The sequence below is a fragment of the Canis aureus genome, chromosome 32, assembly GCF_053574225.1.
Source record: "Canis aureus isolate CA01 chromosome 32, VMU_Caureus_v.1.0, whole genome shotgun sequence".
Classification (NCBI taxonomy): domain Eukaryota; kingdom Metazoa; phylum Chordata; class Mammalia; order Carnivora; family Canidae; genus Canis; species Canis aureus.
In genome coordinates, this window is record NC_135642.1 from 24,409,999 (window position 1) to 24,430,004 (window position 20,006).

The window sequence follows — 20,006 nt, forward strand, 5'->3', positions numbered from 1 at the left end:
TTTCTTGTTTCTCCTGCTAAAGAGTTTTCTTTGGAGCCTTTCCTTGTCTGCACCATTGAGATCTCTGGGTTGCAGTTCAGGATATTTGAGGCAAACAGAAAACCCAAAAAACTCACCACTGTATTATACTTTGAGTTCAAAGTTACTAGCCAGTATGCCATCTCTCCAACTTTCAGAACTTTATATGTGTTTATTTTATATATTATGTCCAAAGTTTTTAGGTGTATTTAATTAGAGTAATAGGGAGAGTAAATACATCCTTTTTTTTTTCCCCTGGAAGCAAAAATCTGATATATTTTTACATTGATAAAGCAATATTTTATTTTGGGAATAAACCCGACTTGGATAAGTGTACTCACACTACATCAAATGCAAAAATTTTCTTTAGGAATTTGCTTATGAGCCCTCCTATATGATGCTATCTAATCTTAGTTTGTACTATCATTTTCTGATTTTAATAATAAGCTTATACTAGCCTTAGAAAATGTACCTCTTTTTCCATTCTGTGTGTTCACTTTACTTCTATAGTCAAATTTGTGTTATTGATATTATTTACTTATACTTGGTAAAACTTTAAAAAATTATCTAGTGTTCTTATGATTTTCCTACTGGATAAAGTTCCTTAGTAATAGCTTTAGTTTTTTCTATTTTTGTAAAATATTAATTATTTTTAGAAATTATATTTTTAATATTTTTGGAAAATTATCTTTAAGTATTAGCATTAATTGACATAAAGATATTTATAGCATACCTGTAACTTTTTAAAAAATTCACAGCATCTTCAGTTTTATCTTCTTTACATAATGATATTGTTCATACGTACATTCCCTCTTTTTAACCAGTCGTCATAAAGCATTATACTTCACCCTCCTCCCCTGTAGCCACCATCAGTTTGTTCTCTGCATTTATAGGTCTGATTTTGCTTTTTGTTCATTTCTTCTGTTTTTTAGATTCTATGTATGAGTGAAACCATATGGTATTGGTCTTTCTCAGTTTGAGTTATTTCACTTAGCATTATGCCCGCTAGATCCATTTATGTTGTCACAAATGGCAAGATCTCATCCTTTTTATGGCTGAGTAATATTCCATTATATATATAAAATAATATATAATATACATATTATATATATGTAATGACTGGGTATATAGTTTATTTTATAGCTGAGTAATATTCCATTATACATATAAAATAAGTTATATATATTATATATAATAAATTTAATCTTTTCCAATTCATGAATCTATGGACACTTTAGTTGCTTCCATACCTTGGCTATTTTAAGTTATGCTGTAATAAAAACAGAAGGGTGCATATATATTTTTTAAATTGGTGTTTTTCATTTTTTTGGGGGTAAATACCCAGAAGTAGAATTATTGAACCCACATGGTATTTCTATTTATAATTTTTTGAGGAACTTCTATACTTCTTGCCCTAATGACTGTACCAATTTACATGCCTTACCAACAGTGTAGAAGGATTCTTTTTCTTCATACCTTCACCGACATTTGTTATTTCTTATCTCTTTGGTTCTAGGATAAAAAAAAAAAATTCTACCTTAGATCAGTGGAACAGAATAGGTTTACTTCTGGTTCTCTGTTTATACAGTCAATCTATTGCAAAGGAAGCAAGAATACACAATGGGAAAAAGTCTCTTCAACAAATGGTGTTGGGAAAACTGGACAGCTGCATACAAATGAATGAAACTGGACCACTTTCTTATACCACACACAAAATGAACTCAAGATGGACTAAAGACCAAAATGTGAGACCTGAAACCATAAAACTCCTAGAAGGAAACACAGGCAGTAATTCTTTTATATCAGCCATAGCAGCATTTTTCTAGAGATGTCTTAAGACAAGGAAAACAAAAGCAAAAATAAACTGTTGGAACTACATCAAAATAAAAAGCTTTTGCACAGAAAAAGAAACCATCAATAAAAAAGGCAACCTAAATGGGAGAAAATATTTGCAAATAATATACCAAATAAGGGGTTCATATCCAGACTATATAAATAACTCCTACAACTCAATACTGAAAAAGTCCCAAATAATCTGATTAAAAAATGAGCATAGGACCTGAGTAGATATTTCTCCAAAAAAGACCTAGATGACCAAGAGACACATGAAGAGCTGCTCACCATCACTCATCACCAGAGAAATGCAAATTAAAACCACAATTAGATATCACCTAACATTTCTCAAACTTATTTTTTCAGAAAATAATTTTACATAATTATTTTGCATCTTTACTATCCTGATTTTTACTATTAATTTATTCTATGATTCTTGAGTTGAATTGTGATATAGAGGAGCCAGAGAGCAGAATCTTTGTGTATCATCTTATTCTGCCTTATTGTCCAGAGGACTGGCCTAGATTTTTAAAAACAAAATAAAATTCATGTTACATGTCAGTCTTGTTTGAAAATAGTCTGTGGTTCTACACTATAATTAGAGTATAATTTAAATTCCTTAATGGAATCTATCAAGATTTTTATGCAATAAACTCTATTCATCTATATTTTATTTCATATAATTCTTTAGTGTCACGCTCTCATGTTTCAGTTCCTAATACTCTATACTGTTTCAAGCTTCGGTGCCTTTGCAAATTTTTTTCCTCTAAGAATGGCTTCATTGAACTGACAAATGCCCATTCATAAATCATTGCCCCCATGAATTGTTTACAAACCCAGTGTCCTCTCTGGCTGCAGAGTTAAGAGATCTTTTCTCTATGCTCCCATATCAACTTGTTCATATCTTTCATATATCTTTATTGTATAGTCATTGTTTTGCAATTTTCCATGTTACCTCTCCCAGCCCATAATTGAACAAAAAAGTATGAGATATGGGCATTAACATCTCACTCAGCACCCACCTCCTTATGTCCAGAATTCCAACAGAAATGTGAGCCAGCCTGGCAAGATCTATTGAATACTGAGAGCCTCACGAGAAAGTTGACAAGATTGAATAAAACAACAGGTAAAATACTATGCAAAATACCTAACATGTAGTAGGTACTCTGTAAAGGTCAATGGCAATTCAAAAACCCTCTGATTATAATACAGGCTTTTCTCTAGTTTGTTTTCAGCTCCCATCTCATGACTTTCAGGCATAGTATACATGCCTTAAAAGTCGAATGTATTTTGATATGCTGGAAAATAAAGCAAACCTATTTCCTAAGTGTATAGTGAACAATATTATCACTAGTGGGAGATTTATATTATCCTACTAGAGAGCAAAGAAAGGCATTAGAGCAATGGAGTTTAAGGAAATTCCTAAGCTAGATTGGCCTCCAGATATCAAATTCTTTATAAACTTTGAGAACTCTTCCATCTAAATTGTCTTTGAAAACTGTTATAGCAAGGTTAAAATACCAAGAGAGGAAACACAATACAACAATCTTTACTTTTATCTTAGATTATGAGATAATTATATCTCAAATTTCAGTGGTAGGTATTAAAATTTTGGGTGGTAACTAGTGAGTAAATAATTCTCATTACACTGAAAATTACGTCTGGAGGAACACAATTACAGAATTCAGAGCTAGAAACTTTAGATATATGCTGGCCAAACCCTCTTACTTCACTTACATAGGAGGAAAAACTGAGTGCTCAGGAGGTCATGTGTTGCTGTAAGTCTCATTCAGAATTCCTTCTTGAGGATGTTCACATGAGTAACATTGATTTTAATACTCAAGATACACACTTATTAAACGTATAAGAATATATATATCTTTTCAGGTCCCTAAGCAGCATGGTTGAATAGAATGATATTCACCTAGTAAATCTTTTATAAGTTAAAAAATTTTTAAACACTTTATGGAATTTTGAGACATTAAAAAAATGTACAAAACCTTCACTTTAATACTATTTATAGAGGAGGTTTCACTATAAAGTAGATGGATGCATTATGATCTTATATTAAGGACATTAAGTCACTGAACTGCAAAATGACCTTGCACAATGATAGGACTTTTGAGACAAGGGGCATTGGGAACAGCCTTATAAGGAGCATCCAGCATGTAATTACAGAGGTTTGTTTGTTTGTAATTATAGAGGCTTAATCAGAATTTGACTAAGCAAAAAGAACTACTTGTAGAACAACAGGCAATTTGTCAGGGAACAAAGCCATTGTGAATGTGTGTGTGTATATGTACTAGTTATCAGTATATGATAAGTTTATGATGTATATTAAACCTATATTTGTAAATATATGAGTACTTTTTACATTTTTGTATAATTAAGTGTGTATATTAATGGTCACAAATTATTGAATCAAGGTCATATAATATAATTTTCAACATATATTTCTATACTTGATCATATATGTTTTTCCAGGGGTTTTGTGTGTATGTGTGTGAATAATGAAAGTGCAGATCTTTACACATTATTTTTTTCATGACTTATATTAGTTTGCTAGATCTGATATAACAAAGTACCATAAACCAAGTGAGTTAGGACAATAGAAACCTTGTCAGTTCTGGAAGCTAGATGGTCTGAGATCAAGGTAGGCTGAGAGGGCAATGCTCCCCTCTGAAATTTCTAGGGGAAAGATCTGTTCAGGCCTCTCTCCTAGCATCTGGTAGATATCCTTGGCTGTGGCAGTGGAGCTGCAGTCTTCAGATGGCATTTTTCTTGTGTAGTACATCTGTTTTCAAAGGTCTTCTTTTTATAGACAGTCATACTGGACTGGGAACCACCCTACTCCAGTATGACCTTATCTAAACTGCAATGACTCTATTTCCAAAGAAGGCTATATTCTGAGATTAGGACCTCAGCATGTGAATTTTGGGGAATATAATTCAATCTGTAACAAAAAAATATTCTGAGCATCAACTTCAAAAGAGTATTTCTCATCAAAACAGTATGCTAGACATCATTAAAAAATTTTCTAAAAATTTAATTAGTTTTCACTGCCATCAATCATGCATCAGAGTGTCAGATTAATGACACCCTCAACAGTATTTGGTATTATTTTAATATTATTAAATTGTGATTATCCTGATTTTTACTAATTTTGTAATCTGATGAGGCATAGTTTTAATAAATAGTATCATTTTTTCATGCTTATTTACCATTGTTGCACTCTATTTGTGAGTTACCTAGTCACATTCTTGACCAATTTTGGGGAGGTATTAGGGTCATTTTTTTTTTTTTGATACCTGTAAGAGTTCTTTACATACAGAACATATTAATGTGCTTTTAGCAAATACGTTTCATTTTCTTTTTGTTTTTATATTCAAATTACTACATGGGTATAACAAACTTAATAAACTTTACCTCTATCTATAAATGTATCCTCTTATTCCATAGAGTTAATAAATATTCCTTCATTTTCTTACTTGTTTTTCTTTACATTTGATTATTTAGTATATCTGCAAAGTTATGGGCTATGTGTGAGATGAGGATGTAAATAAATATTACAGATACTTGAACTTTGTTCTAAGCATAATTTATAGACCAGTATGTCTCTTTGTATTTGATAATAATCCATCCTTCCTTATTTGTTAAATTCTTAAGTACAAGGGTTTGTTACTTGGCTAATTTTGTTGAATTTATCTTTCGATCTATTTTGCCAGGACAATAATGTTCATTAGTATAGATTTTTAATATTCTTACAAGCTTCCCTCATAATTCTCCTTTTAAAAGGTCTTAGATCTTTTGACTTATTAATCCAGTTATACTTGAAGTGTTCTTTATCCTGCAACAACTTGCCATTAGGATTTTAACTATTAAATCTATAAATATGTTATAAAATAATTTTCCCTGGGATGCCTGGGTGGCTCAGCAGTTGAGCATCTGCCTTTGGCTCAGGGCATGATCCTGGAGTTCTGGGATTGAGTCCCATATCGGGCTTCCTGCATGGAGCCTGCTTCTCTCTGCCTGTGTCTCTGCCTCTCTCTTTATCTCTCGCTAATAAATAAATAAAATCTTTATAAAAAATAAAATAAGTAAAATAATTTTCCCTGTACAAGAAGATGAAATAAATTTCATTTGGATTTTTAGATACTTCCATAAAGTGTTGTAGCTTATTTAAAACTGTTCACTCAATGTTCAGCAAAAATGTATTGTTCGTCTGCTATATTTCAGAAATGTAGTAGAACTTAGAAAAAGGAGATTGAAGATAGATAAAATCAAGGAGCTTTTATCTGGACTGCAGATGAAGAAACTGACAAAAGATGAGGATTAACTGGGAGAAATGTAGTGTGCAGGGCTCATGCATGCAAGCCATGAATCCCTGAGAGATTACAGGTTTCCAGGAGAGGGGGTTATGCTTTGAGTGAAAATTTGGATTTTGGAGTCTGATAGATAGCTAGATGAAGAAGGGGAACACTTGTTTTAAGGGAATGGAACTGAAAATTCAAAGGCACCCAGATTTCAAGGAGTACACCACGAAGATGAAATGGCAAGAACTTAATTGTGATCAAAGTGTAGAATGTGAATGAAGACTCATGAGCCTGCAGTAGATATAGATCTGTTTGTTCTCTTGTGGGCACTGAGAAGCATTAATGTATTTTATCCAGGGAAGGGGAGTGGTGTGATTTTACCTGTGTTTAGAAAGGTTTACAGGGGGACAGTATAGCAGGTAGACAAGAAAGGAGTAGGAGTGAACAAAAATATTTGTTGATAATTAATAAAAATATTTATTCAGTTAAGGAATGAATGAAACATTGAATAATGAATGAAAAAGTTGAAATGTATTAGATTTAGCAGCTGAAAAGTTGTTGACTTTAAGATTACCTTTACTCAGTGGAATGGTTGATATAGAATCTAATTATTAATAGTGTCAAAGTAATGCATATTTGAAATCCAATTCATGCCAGTGTTTTTCAAGCTGGTTATTGTGATTTTGTAGAAAATTATTGTTTTTTGTTTAGTTTATAAATTGCATTATATCCTCACTTCTACCTATTTTATTAACCTTAATAGTTTTGCAGGTGATTTGTCTTTTGAGTATAAAATTATAATGCCTGAAAAGAACAGCTTTGGGTCCTGTTTTCTAAAATTTATATTGTTTATTTTTGCTTCATTTGGTCTGCCTTAATCTATTGATCACAATTTCAGGAAATACATTAAAATGTTGGTTGTAAACATTTTTGTTTTGCTTTGAGTAGTAATGGGAATGCCCTAGTATTTCACACTGAAATTTATGTTTCTGGAGGTAACATTTTTTTTAACATATTAAAATCAAGATTCATTCCAGCTAATTTAAATATGTTTAAAAATTATTTAGGGGGTTTTGAAATTTTATCAAATACTTTTTGGTACCTATTAAAATGTAGGTGCATATTGTCTGACCAATTGGTATCTCAAATTATTCTATGATTTTAAATTATGCTTGTGACAATCTTGATGGATATGATATATTCTTAATTAATGCTGAATTTTCTATGTTGCATACAGTACCTTAAAATTTTTATGACCAAAACAAGATTGTTTTTTATTACTTAAAATTTTATTCTGTTTTCTATTACTCTGTAATTTTGTTCAAAGTCTTAACTCTGAGATACCGTGAAGTATCTAAAATTTGCCAAAAATAGTTACAGTAATTAATCAAGCCATACTTAATGAGTCAAAAAACCAATACATTTCACATTTTTATCAATAAAGGTTGCCATTGAGCCTACAGACCTAGATAAATCTTTATATTGCTTGGGCTCATCCATAAAAATGAAAGGTTTTGAGAATGAACCCCAAGGTCATTTTAACTCTAGCTGTCTGACAACTTGAATTCATAGAGTAGTCCTTCCAGCTTTATACTAATAGGCAAAATGGAATTAATAAGTTTAAAAGCAATACTACTATGTAAGGTAGAAATGGACCATGCCATGAGGACCCTGGCAGATTCAGACCTGGGTTAAAAAAAAAAATCCATTGTTCATCATTGTTTATCTTGGTTCAAGAGCAGTTGAAACTGAGATGTTTACCCTGTGATGTATCTTAAATTGCACTGGAGAACTGCGGACCAGTAACTTGCTTTCTGTTTTGTTCAACTTACCTGAAATATGGGATGTAAAAAGCAACAACAGATGGAGGATGAGGGGCCCTGGAATTTCCCATTTCTGCCAAGCTTTGTGATCTAAGTCATTTAACTTCTTTCAGGCATCAGATATTTTGTTTTTGTTTTTTGTTTTTTATTTGTAAAGCAGAATATATTTGATTAATCTTTTAGCTCATGAGTTCTATGACAAGCCATAAATAAATAATCCCTTAATAAAACATGCTAAATGTATATAGTCACCTGAGGTTTACTTTGACACGTATCCATCTCAGTTGATTTTTTGAAGAGTGTTTAGAGGCCAATAAGCAAAGTATTCATGACCTTTTTGTAGAGTTGGGTCTAGACTTCAGACTCCAGAGAATTTAGTGTTTGCCCTATGTGCTTACTAAGTGCCAGAGCCCCAGCTGGGTCTTAGGACTTCTGATTCTTCAACTGTGTTCTTTTCTTTATATGACACATTATCTTTCATTAAGCTCTTTAATCACCCTTTGATACTTTTCAAGCATTTCACTATATTTTCCAGCTCTTTAAATTATGAGGACCAACTATCCCCCTTCCCTTGGGGTTCAGCCTTGAAATTCTGTTTATTGATGATTTTTAACAATGAAAATAGTAACACTTTGTGTATATGTTTAAATGATTTCTTAAAGTACTCCATCTAACATTTATTCCTTCTTTTCCTGATTCTCTTTCAGATAGCAGTTCTGTGGATGAAAAGGTTTTAAATCATACTTTTTCTTTTCTCCTGAGGGATCTTGTCTCTTGTACATGTTTGTTTGTGACATATTAGACCTGTTTGGGTTCCTCTGTTTTAGTTGTGAAATGTGCATGTTATCCCAGCTTTCCATTCTTTGGTTGTCCTTTAAGTGTGCCCCCAATATGTTGCATTTATGAAGAGGTTATACTTTGCCAGCTGCGCTTCCTTTAGCTTACTCTTGCCTACGTAGGGGTCGGCTACGGTCAAACTCAGCATCTGTTCTTAAGTCTGGCTAATCATGATCTCCCTGACTGATTCATGATGTTCACTGCACATAGCAAGTTTTAAGGGCAAATAGTATTGGGAATGATATATTTTCCTGGACTGTGCCAGTGCTTTTGTTTAAATGCTGACGGCTAATTTCAAAACCTCCACTCACAAAAACATATAGTAGCTTTGACTTGGAGCTGACCCTGCTTAGCATCTGTCATCCTGGGTGTTACATGTCTAGTGCAGTTGACTTGTGTCCCAAATTCACGTGTATGTAGCTATAGTATGCTAAAAGCCTGTTGTTTTTCTTGTTTTTTTCTTGTTTTTCACTTCAGGCTCGAATAGTAAGTGGCAGTGATTTGGATGCTTCCAAATTCTCTGGACTCCAGACGATTGGTGGGTGAGTACATTCATAATCTTTTTAATTCATTCCATTCATCAATGGTATTTGGCTGTGCTCTCACCATACACATTTTGAATGCAGGATGCTGCATGATATAATTAACTAGGCTTACTGTTGCTTTTTTTTTTTTTTTTTAGAAAAAGTAGCTTTTATAGTTTTTTATAAATGTAATGTATAATTGCATGTGCATGTATATAATTATGCTTACATATATTTGTATACAAAAAAGTCAAAATCACCTAAATGAATCAGTTAAGATTGTCATTCTGTATACAAATACACATAATTTTTCATAAATGAGTTCACATTAATACAATTAATACTATCTTTTGATCTGCTAATTTGCAGTTGATAAAATGTACATGAATGTTTTTCTATCTTCCTAAGTCACTGAATGTAAACTTCATTACTTTGTATTGCTATTTAATGGTTAGATGAAAGTATTTAAAATTTAATCACAAAATAATGTATGAATCATATCTTGCCTGTAAAATACTCAAAACGCAAAGGATCTCACTTAATGCCTATAATTACATGTTGGTATGAGTTTGGCATGTATGCTCATAGGCCTTTCTGTGTCACTTGCATACATGTCTATGTTCCCATAGAATAAGTAGTTGTATTGTCTATCTTTACCATAAACTGGGCCATTCTACATACAAATAAATAAGCACTAATTTAGTAATGACATTGTAGTAAGTATTATCACAGTTATTTCTTATATAATGACTGATCCGATCCTTAAAATGGCCCTCTGATGTAAGTACTAACTTGACCTTCATTTTACAAATTAAGGAAATGTTATATGAAACAGTTTTAAAAAAAACCTTTCCCTTCATACAGCTAGTAAGTGGCAAAATCAGTATCCAAACTCAGCTAGTCTGGTTCTAGAATCTGTGACCTTTCTCAATAGGCTATCCTGCCTCTGCAACTTGTGTTTTTTTTTTTTTTTTTTTTTTTTTTCTCTTTGCCATTTAGCAACATGCCCTAGAAAACTTTCCACTTCATTTTTTCTAAGTGAAGTAAATATTTTAAACATTTATAGAAAATTTATTTATCTTCTGTTAATGGATTTTCAAGAATATTTCTAGGTACCAGTATTACAAATGGTACTATAGCAAACATAATAGATTTTTAAAGTGAAATTGTCAACCAGAGCTTATGCACAGTATAGACATACACAAAGATAGATAAGTTTTCTAAGTGTTGACATTTGAACACTTGTATACAATATAAATAGAAGCAACATTTAGATAATGTATTAGGTATTATTTAGACAAAGAAATAGTTTTACAGTTATGTTTTATAATACTCTCACTATTTGAAAATCTTGTGTTAAATACATCCACATGTTACTTTAAATTAAACATATAAATTTTCAAATTTTAAGTATGGGCCTCCTGGAAAATAATATACACCATTTTTGGTTGGATATTTTTCAAATAAAAGCTTGATTTTTGTCAAATAACTCATATCTTCATTACTTTTATATCTGTAAACTCTTCAATGTTCTTAAAATACGTGAAGAACTACTCACATCCCTACTATAATGTGAACTTAGAAAATAATTAGATTGGATTCCAATTTTATTATGAAAATATGTGTGTCATGATCTTGGATTTATCTCAGTTTATAATCTGAGAGTTCCTGCAACTCCTCCCCATGGCATCCAATACTTAATAACAACTTGTTTTCCTATTCAAAGCAGCAGAGTTAATCTACAACCATGTATTAAGTGCAAGCTGTGTAAAATGGTTAGATAGATTATCCTTGCATTTTGAACAAATCCCTTCCATTTCACTTTTCCAGAAACTTCTTTTCAAAGAGACTTTTGCATTATGATGGTATGGGAAAGGGGTGATAATTTTCAATCAAGAGAATATGCCATTATCTGAATGCTTATTTCCTCTTGAAGAAACAGAAGGGTACATTTAAATATAGCCTTCAGTTACAACCTCTTTAGCAAGATTTACTTATTTTACTTTTCTGTAAATATTTTACATTTCCAATAACATTTTACTTTTTCTATAAGTATTTTAAAACATATTGTTATAGAATGAAACATTACTATAAATCTAAATATTTTAACTTCTCTTGTCCTGGAAAACAGATTGGAGCAGATTTTCAGAATGGAGTCACCACTTCATGACAGTTCTCCATCCCTGACTTCTCTATCTTCAACATTTCTAGCTAGTTTAGAGCCAAACCATATCAATCCTTCCCTCCCCCTTCTTAAGTGTCAATGAAGGAATAATCTATACACACTGAGACCAGATAATATAGTTAACAGTGCTCCTGTGATTTCTACTCCTCTCTCTGTAGAGTCTCTTGTAAGTGTTGCTAGAAAACACATAGCAAACTTATTTTTCTCATCTCTCAAAAAAATTCAGGCAGACTCTGAAAAGAAAATGGGAGAGAGAAAAGATCAGAACAAAGGAAGGGAGAAAGCTAGAAAAAATATATACTTCAGTGATAGTATTTAACATTTTATTTCTCCCAGTTGTTTTACAAGAATTTGGTCACTATTTTCATATTTGTAAGCTAAGAGTCCTACCAGAAGCACACACCAAGATATTAGAAGTATAAGAGCTTTTTCAGAGGAGATATCTCTGAGATAAATGGAGAGAGAGCACAAGTAGATGAGAGAAGCCTTAGGACCATGACATGGGTCTGACATCTGTAGGAGGAGAGAGATAAGGAAGGAGAACTAGGCATTAAAAGCCTTACACTGACCAATGAGGCTACAAGGAAGTGCCAGACCAATGGGAAACCCTTGGCTTACTGTTAGAAGAGTCCCACATTGTGCAAATGTGACCATCTGTATTACTTCTGCCATGCTGAGTTATTGGTTTGGGTCATCTTGATGAGTGTGGCATTGGGGTGAATACTGCAGTGGATTCTGTGAAAATGTGGTGGTTGAAGATTGTCATCCAACTATACCTTTCGCAGAAAGGTTTAATTTAAAGATTTTTTATTTCTTCATGAGAGACACAGAGAGAGGCAGAGACATAGATAGAGGGAAAAACAGGCTCCCTGTGAGGACCCTGATGTGGGAATCAATCCAGGTTCCCGGGATTACGCCCTGAGCAGAAGGCAGATGCTCAACCACTGCACACCCAGGTGTCCCCCTCAGAGGGGTTTTAAATGACACATGCCCATAGCTACCTAACTTCTGATAAGTGAATTTGGTGAAACTACTTTAATAAATGATAGTGAATGAAGTCATGCCAGTACTTTCTACAAATATGAATCACTTTTTAAAATCAGAATGACCTTCCCTTGGTTCTTTGATTGCATATAACTTAAGTTCCCCCTTGACTAAACATCTAGTTAGTTCCTTTGGTTGCATGATGAGAAGCATTTCGAGGCTTTTGTATATTCTTTCTAGTCTTAAGGTGTACTAGCTTTGTCTGCACTAGAATTCAGGGAAGTCCACAAAACAGTGGTGAGAATAAGGAGAAAGATAGTTTGGGAGAGGAGATTCTTATTTTCTCTAGTTCTCTAAATTCTCTACATGATAGCTCTCCTGGAAATAAGTTCCTTAAGCTTATGTGAAGGAAGGTTTATTCTCTGTCATGGTTCTGAATGAGGCTGCCACTGCTTTCTTAATCCCAGGAATCTGGTGGTGACTTGGCAACCACTACCAGGATTATTGAACCTTGGCAGGAAATAGGTGCTATTGAGAGAGGTGAGAAAAAGAGATTGTTGAGCAGGACACTGAGAGATAGCCAAATAGAAAAAGAGAAGCTTCCATTTTGACCTAACTCTTAAATAGGTACAATTACAGAAAAAAGAAGAAAAAAAGTGTATGTGTATGTGTGTGTATATGTATATGTGTGTATACATGTACATATATAAAAATTTTTGCTGAAATTTTCAAGGAAGTTCAATTATTGACATAAATGAATAATGTGGTGAATATGAGCAAGCAGTTGTCAGCTAGAGTTTTAAATAATTCCTTTGCTTTTAAATTTACCTTGATTAAAATAGTGATTTTTTTTGTTGTTACTGTTATAAAACCTGACATGAGTTAGGTTGCACGATATGTGGATATAGGTGGTTTAATATACTTCTGATATTTGTCAGGCTTCTAACATTGCTTTTGTACTTCTCTCTAAAGTTGAAAAGGTTGTATACTATCCGGATGCCCTATTTTCCACTCCCGGCCTTGACATTCATATTTGGCCAATGCCTAAAATCATTTAAGTTGGTAGCTAAGGTTGTTCTTACTCTTCAGAAGCTCTTAACTCCTCTTTTCTCATTCTCCTTCTCTTGGGTAGCTGAGAATTTTTTGCTTAATTTTTCCTACCTAGCCTATAAATGAAATTCTCTCTTATCCCCTCATTTAACTTCCTTACTTTTAAGGAAAGCCCCAGGAATTCTCTTACCTAGACGATGGCTGTTTCCACTTCTACAATCCCTTCCTTGGGTCAGTGGTTCGTGCTACACAAATACACCTGTATGCTCTGAACCAAGTGTGCCAAGTATTAAGAAAATGACAGACCCCATGTAAGTGTGTTTCAGTAACAATGGGAGGCTACTCTTTGAAGAGAAATGGAAGCCTTTGTCTTTTACTTTTCAGTTAGCTGTTTTTTTGTAAGAGTTCCTTTCCTTTCAGTGGATTTTGTATAGAAGGAGTTCTTATAGATTTAAGTAAAAATGAATTTGGATTAGAACTTATTAATTATTATAAGAGCTAGCAGATGCGGACAGCTCTGCATTCCTAATTCATTATTGGATAGCAATTCAAATCACCATTCCCATAATTTTTCAACTTATTTTTACTTATATTGCCATTAATCTAGTTTTAATCCTCAATCCCTTTTACCTAGGTGAATGCAAACTGATCTTCCTTCATTAATTCTTCCGCATTAAGTTCAATCTATACACTGTCAAAGATTAATCTCCTCAAAGCACAGTCATTTCTACTTAAATGTGTTTAATGGTTCCTCAGTTCTGCAGTATAAAGTATGGATCTTTCTGTATGGCTTTGAATATATTGATTTCTATTTCTCTATATAATAAGGAATTATTATCTCCCCTTTCTGTTCACATTTGTGTCATTCTTATGGTACATATGAGTTTAAATTGCATAAATTAACAAAATTTTAATCTTCCAACTTGATTTTAAACTCTTTAAAGGCTTAGGGTTGGTCTTTTTCACTTAGATTTTCTTCCACAAAGTATATAATAGTGCCTTGCCCATATGAGGACCTCACTTCTAAATTAATCTTGTCTTGGATTTGGCAGTCTCTTAGATGAGTTACTTTCTTAAAAGATTATTTCTTTTCTTTTTATTTTTTTAAAGATTATTTCTTAAAAGATTCAGATCTGCTACATTTTAGGAAAAATGATAATCCTGAAGCTATCATGGATTCATGGTAAGTCCTACATGAGAAGTACGGAGAGTACTAAAAACAGCTGGTCCTACCCCTCCCCCCAAACTCTGTGTTACTAAATCCCTACAGAAAAAAGAAAAACACAAAAACAAAAACAAAACAAGGGACTTTTCTCAAACTAGATTTAACCCCAGTTAATCAGAAAGCTACTTTGCTTTTCATCTTGAATCCCCGTTTCTCTATTTGGGAGAAGCTCGTGAAGGTTGGGTTGAACGAATCCATAAAAATACTACTCTAATTATGCTTAGATATAAAATTTGCCCCTTTATTCTCCCATCTGAAAACCTTAGCACTTTAGAACACCCTAGATATAAAATCACACTGGATTAAAGATTTCCTTTAATAAGTTCCATTACTCCAAGAAGGAGACCATTTGTAATTAATAATTGAATGACCCTTTTTACCTTGCTCTTTATAAAAGTAATAAAGTGAGTTGTCTTGCTTAATCCATTAAAGGTTGAATGAAACCTGGCATCTCTTAGCTAATGTCAGATGCAGTCATGCTCCAGGGAGTTAAATGAGCCAGAAAAGAATCTCACGCAAAGCTAGGGGAAGTCTCAACCCTACCATGGACTCTTGATATTACCAGGCCCACTAGGCCCCAGCATTCTGCCTGCAGTCATCCTACTGGGCAGACACATTATATCCTTTATACCAAGGTTTGGCCTAAACAAAGAACCTCTTAATTGGGAAAGCTGACAACAATAAGGCAACCAACTTTCTAAAACCCATGTATTAAGAGCTGGTTACTAAGCTTCCATTAGCTTCCTTGCCCTCTTCTCCCCTTAACTACCTGGCCAAAAAAAAAAGCTTATCTAATTTTGGCTTACTACAGGCAATCAGTTCTCTAGTTCAGGGTCAGCTAAATGCTTCCCAAGGCTCTCTTAGAAATTACCCAGGAACAACTTAGTATCTTTTTTATTTAGAAAATCATGGAGTGATTAGAGTATATCATGACACTAGTCACAAAGGCCTGCTGTAAGCCTGAACTCCTTCAATGTGTGGACCCTACAAGACCACAGCCATGACCCTGTGGGAACCATGGAAAACACATTTTGGCATGGGATCTATGGAAGTAAGATTGAAGTTACTGCCATCTAAGTCAGCTTTATAAACTTCATAGTGTTTGTGGAGTGGATTATAAACCATTTTCTATAGGCATATTGTTTTCCTACACAGACATGGCAAAGTACTTACAGTACTCAATCAAAGGATTAAGAAAATGAAGCTATTAAGCTCAGGCAAGTAATAGCTTACAGTTGACAAAGTTAGAGATTGACACATTATCATCATCTCATATTCAGGCCTGAGTTTGTAGACTAAAAACACAGAAAGAACCTGTAAGTATTACCCACAGTCAATCCAGGGATATTCTAGAAGATCCCCAGTTCCAATCCCCAATGATAGTGTTGAACAGTCTTTCCACCTTTATACATCTACAAGAAACCTGATTTATACCATTATAGAAGCCTTATTCTGTGCTTAGATGGCTGGCCATAGAAAATCCATTTTTATTTTTGTTACTTAATACTTAAGGATTAAAAAATATATTCAGTAACATCCTGGAATGCAGTCAAGGGCAACTCCAAATTTTACTCATTGTATAAAGGCCTCTCTTTTATTCTTAGAGATAGATTTGTGTTTTAGATTCAGAGAATGTATACAACCCCTCTTATGTATCAACCCAAGATACGAATAATGTTTTCATTTCAGGTAAGGAAACCACAGCCACTATCAACTCTGAAAATTTTCCTTTAGTTATTTCCTTGCACTGGAGCTTTCCATAATTGTGCACTGCATTTGTTGGCTCCTCAGAAAAGGCTGGCTTTTCCTTTTATCTTTCCATGACTAGCAGTTGAAAAATACACCTAACACCTGCCTTTCTTTAGTTTCTAAGATCACTAACTCTACTTCATAGTACCTGAGACATACTTTAAAGGAATCCCAAATCATACATTTTCCAAAGATTAGTATTTGTTAATGTCACCTTAGTTTTAGTGATAGAGGTTGTGTCCTATATCCAGCCCCCGAGGCCACATGTTTTCTCAGTTGGAAAAGTAAGGCAACCAACATAAGTTTAAGCGTGGTACTACTTCTACCTTCTCACCTTTGTGACCCTTACTCAAGTTTTTTTTTCACCATTCTGGGATCTATCTCAAAAAGAAAACATCTCTCAAGCTAGTGCTTGTAATAATATCTCTGTATTCTGAACATCATGGGAGGACCCATCTATTTAATCAAGCAGCTGCTGAGGACAATCTGATCTCAGAAAAATAAATTTCCCAGTTATGAAATTTGAGAACATATTTGTTAAGGGGGGAAAAAGGCTTTGTAGAAGTACATTTTTCTAAAGCCTTCTCTGTGTTCAATTTGCTTATTGAACATTTGCATGTTACTTATTTCCTGTTCTTTCAAACAGATCTTTAATTATGATGTCTAAGTCTCTGTCTTGGCTTAAATTTATTAATCAGTGTATCTTTAGGGATATACCATACAGAACCAAGTTTAATCCTCTAATGCTTTCCAGATAGTTTGTCTTTGAGGAGTAGCAAATTAAAATCACTGATAGATCCTTTACAAAGAGAATATTCAAGTAGTCAGTCTTAAAATAGTGCCAGGTCAGTAACTATGGGAAATATTTGTTACACTGAGCAGAATAATCACTTGTGTTAGAAAGGTTAGATTACTTATGTACTCACCAGTTTTAGTAAAAAAAAAAAAATGCTGTAAATAATCCTGTTAGATAAAGATGGCAATTTTATAATGAATATCATCATTCCTAAGCCTGCTAATTCTTTCCACAATGGAATTAATATGGCTATTGAGTATATTGAACATACATAAAACACCTTAAGAAAAGAGGAGCACTGACTGTATTGCTTTTCCAAGGAAAGCATATTTTGAGTGTGTTTTTAAGTATTTTATAAATGAATACCATATTCCATAAAGATAGATGTTTCCTATCATAGGCAGACTATATAGTACAATAGAACAATAATCACTGCCAGCAAAATTGGTATTTTTCCATAACCTTATAATTACTGAAAATAACAGGTTTTAGAGGTGCCTGAGGGGCTCAGTTAGTTAAGCATCCAATTCTTGATTTCTGCTCAGGACATGATCTCAGGGTGGTGAGATCAAGCCATGTGTGGGGCTCCAGCTGGGTGTGGAGCCTGCCTAAGATTTTCTCTCCCCCTTCCACTGCCCTTCAGGTTTGTTTAATCTGCAGTTCTTTATTAAATACAAAATAGCCTGCTGCCAGAACCATGCCACAATTCTCCGTTATTGACTTTTAGACTTCCTTAGCATTTAGAAACAGTGTAGGGTATAGAGTAAAAAGAAACATTTCAATATCATTTTAAAAATGGGATACGTTCTCATTTCCCAAATTTCCCATCAAATTCATAATTATTATAAATACATAATAACTAATACCTTTTGAAATGTTATGTAACAGGCCCACATCTAAGTATTATTTGTGCATTACCTCCTTTAATCCTCATCACGATGTTTTGAGGTAAATGTCATTCCATTTTTCAGGTAACGTAAGTGAGGTGTTTTTTTTTTTTGATATAAAATCTTAATATGATTAGAGAAATCCCAACATTATTCATTATATAAGTAACAGCACTACTGTAGGATACAGTACACTAAAGGAAAAGAAACAATGTGAACTTGGAATAAATTATTTCATGTAAGCTAACTCCTTCAAAATGAAGGTGGAAGCAGAATGGGGGGTAGTGGAGAGGACAGAGGGAACCAAACAGGAGGAAGAATGGGGGGTGGGAGGGATGTCAGATAGGATGTAAAAAATTATTCCTAGCATAAAAAATACAGAACTAGGATGCAGATCTGGGGACTGCTGTTTCAACTATTTTCCAGTACTAAGAGGCTCGAGACCGCTCTGGAGAGAGAAGAATGGCAGGTCTACTTTAGGACCAACTTCCTAAACCATTATTGTTTCCAGGTTAATTTAGAAAGCATATATTTTACCTTAGAATCTGTGACTTGGTTATTTGCCTTTTGCTTTAAAACGTTAGGGGTAAAATAATGAAAAAACTACAAAATCATACAATAACTAATGTAATAACAGAAAAATATATAGTGGCATTAAATATGGCCAAACAGTGGCATTAAATATGGCCAAACAGTGACTGTCAGAGCTGAGATGTGAACTGGGTCTACTTGACTTCAGAGCTTGCTGCTTCACTGTTAGATCAAATTAATAAATTTGCAAATAAATTATACTTATTTCTGCTTTAGTTTTTTTTTAAATTAAATATTCTATTTTCAACTTAATGTCTCATTATGTATTGGTCTCATAAGATTTCTAAGTAGACATATCAATTAAATATTGTAGATCTATTTCTACCTAGATCCCAGAAAGGCATTTGCTAAGGATTTTCAGAATAACCCCTCAACAATGACCCAGATGAATTAATAATGAATTGAATGATTAGACCCAAAGTATGATAATTAATGAATAATTTCGTATCCAGGTAGGCTCTTATGGAATGCTTCAGGAATCACCTGCAGACAGACTACTTTCAATTGAGATGGAAATATGAAGGATTTGATTATACACTTTGGAGGTAATATAAAACTAGTGTTTTAGATGATGTAATTAATATCCAAAAGATCTTAACATAATACAACAATCTGAATATAACAAGAAGTATAAATAGTGTACCAGTCAGGTTATGCTAGGTTAAAATATAGTAACATTTACCAAATCTCTGCATATTAATCAAATAAAGGTTTGTCACTCCTGCTACAATCTTTTTTTTTTTTTTTTTTTTTTTTATTTTATTTTATTTTATTTTATTATATTTTATTTTTTTTTTGCTTTTTTTTAAATTTATTTTTTATTGGTGTTCAATTTACTAACATACAGAATAACCCCCAGTGCCCGTCACCCATTCACTCCCACCCCCCGCCCTCCTCCCCTTCTACCACCCCTAGTTCGTTTCCCAGAGTTAGCAGTCTTTACGTTCTGTCTCCCTTTCTGATATTTCCCACACATTTCTTCTCCCTTCCCTTATATTCCCTTTCACTATTATTTATATTCCCCAAATGAATGAGAACATATGCCTGGGTCTTAATTATATTTTTATCCCACGTATTTAGATCCTGCTACAATCTTAATGCATATAAATACACAGGAGAAGGATGCACTTTCCTCTTCATGGTCTCTTGGGGTACCAGACTGGCAGAGGTTTGTTTCAATACATGCTTTCA

The 20,006-nt window shown here is 33.4% G+C and overlaps 1 protein-coding gene across 7 annotated transcripts in view; it reads left to right on the forward strand.

Annotated features, from left to right (window-relative positions):
- The window catches only part of UNC13C (unc-13 homolog C), a 586,284-nt gene that overhangs the window by 141,363 nt on the left and 424,915 nt on the right, over window positions 1-20,006 (forward strand). For all 7 annotated transcript variants that reach the window (XM_077881171.1, XM_077881173.1, XM_077881169.1 and 4 more), the window contains 2 exons: window positions 8,695-8,717; window positions 9,302-9,366. In XM_077881171.1, the coding sequence (XP_077737297.1) occupies window positions 8,695-8,717; window positions 9,302-9,366 (88 nt within the window). The remainder of the gene's footprint in view (window positions 1-8,694; window positions 8,718-9,301; window positions 9,367-20,006) is intronic.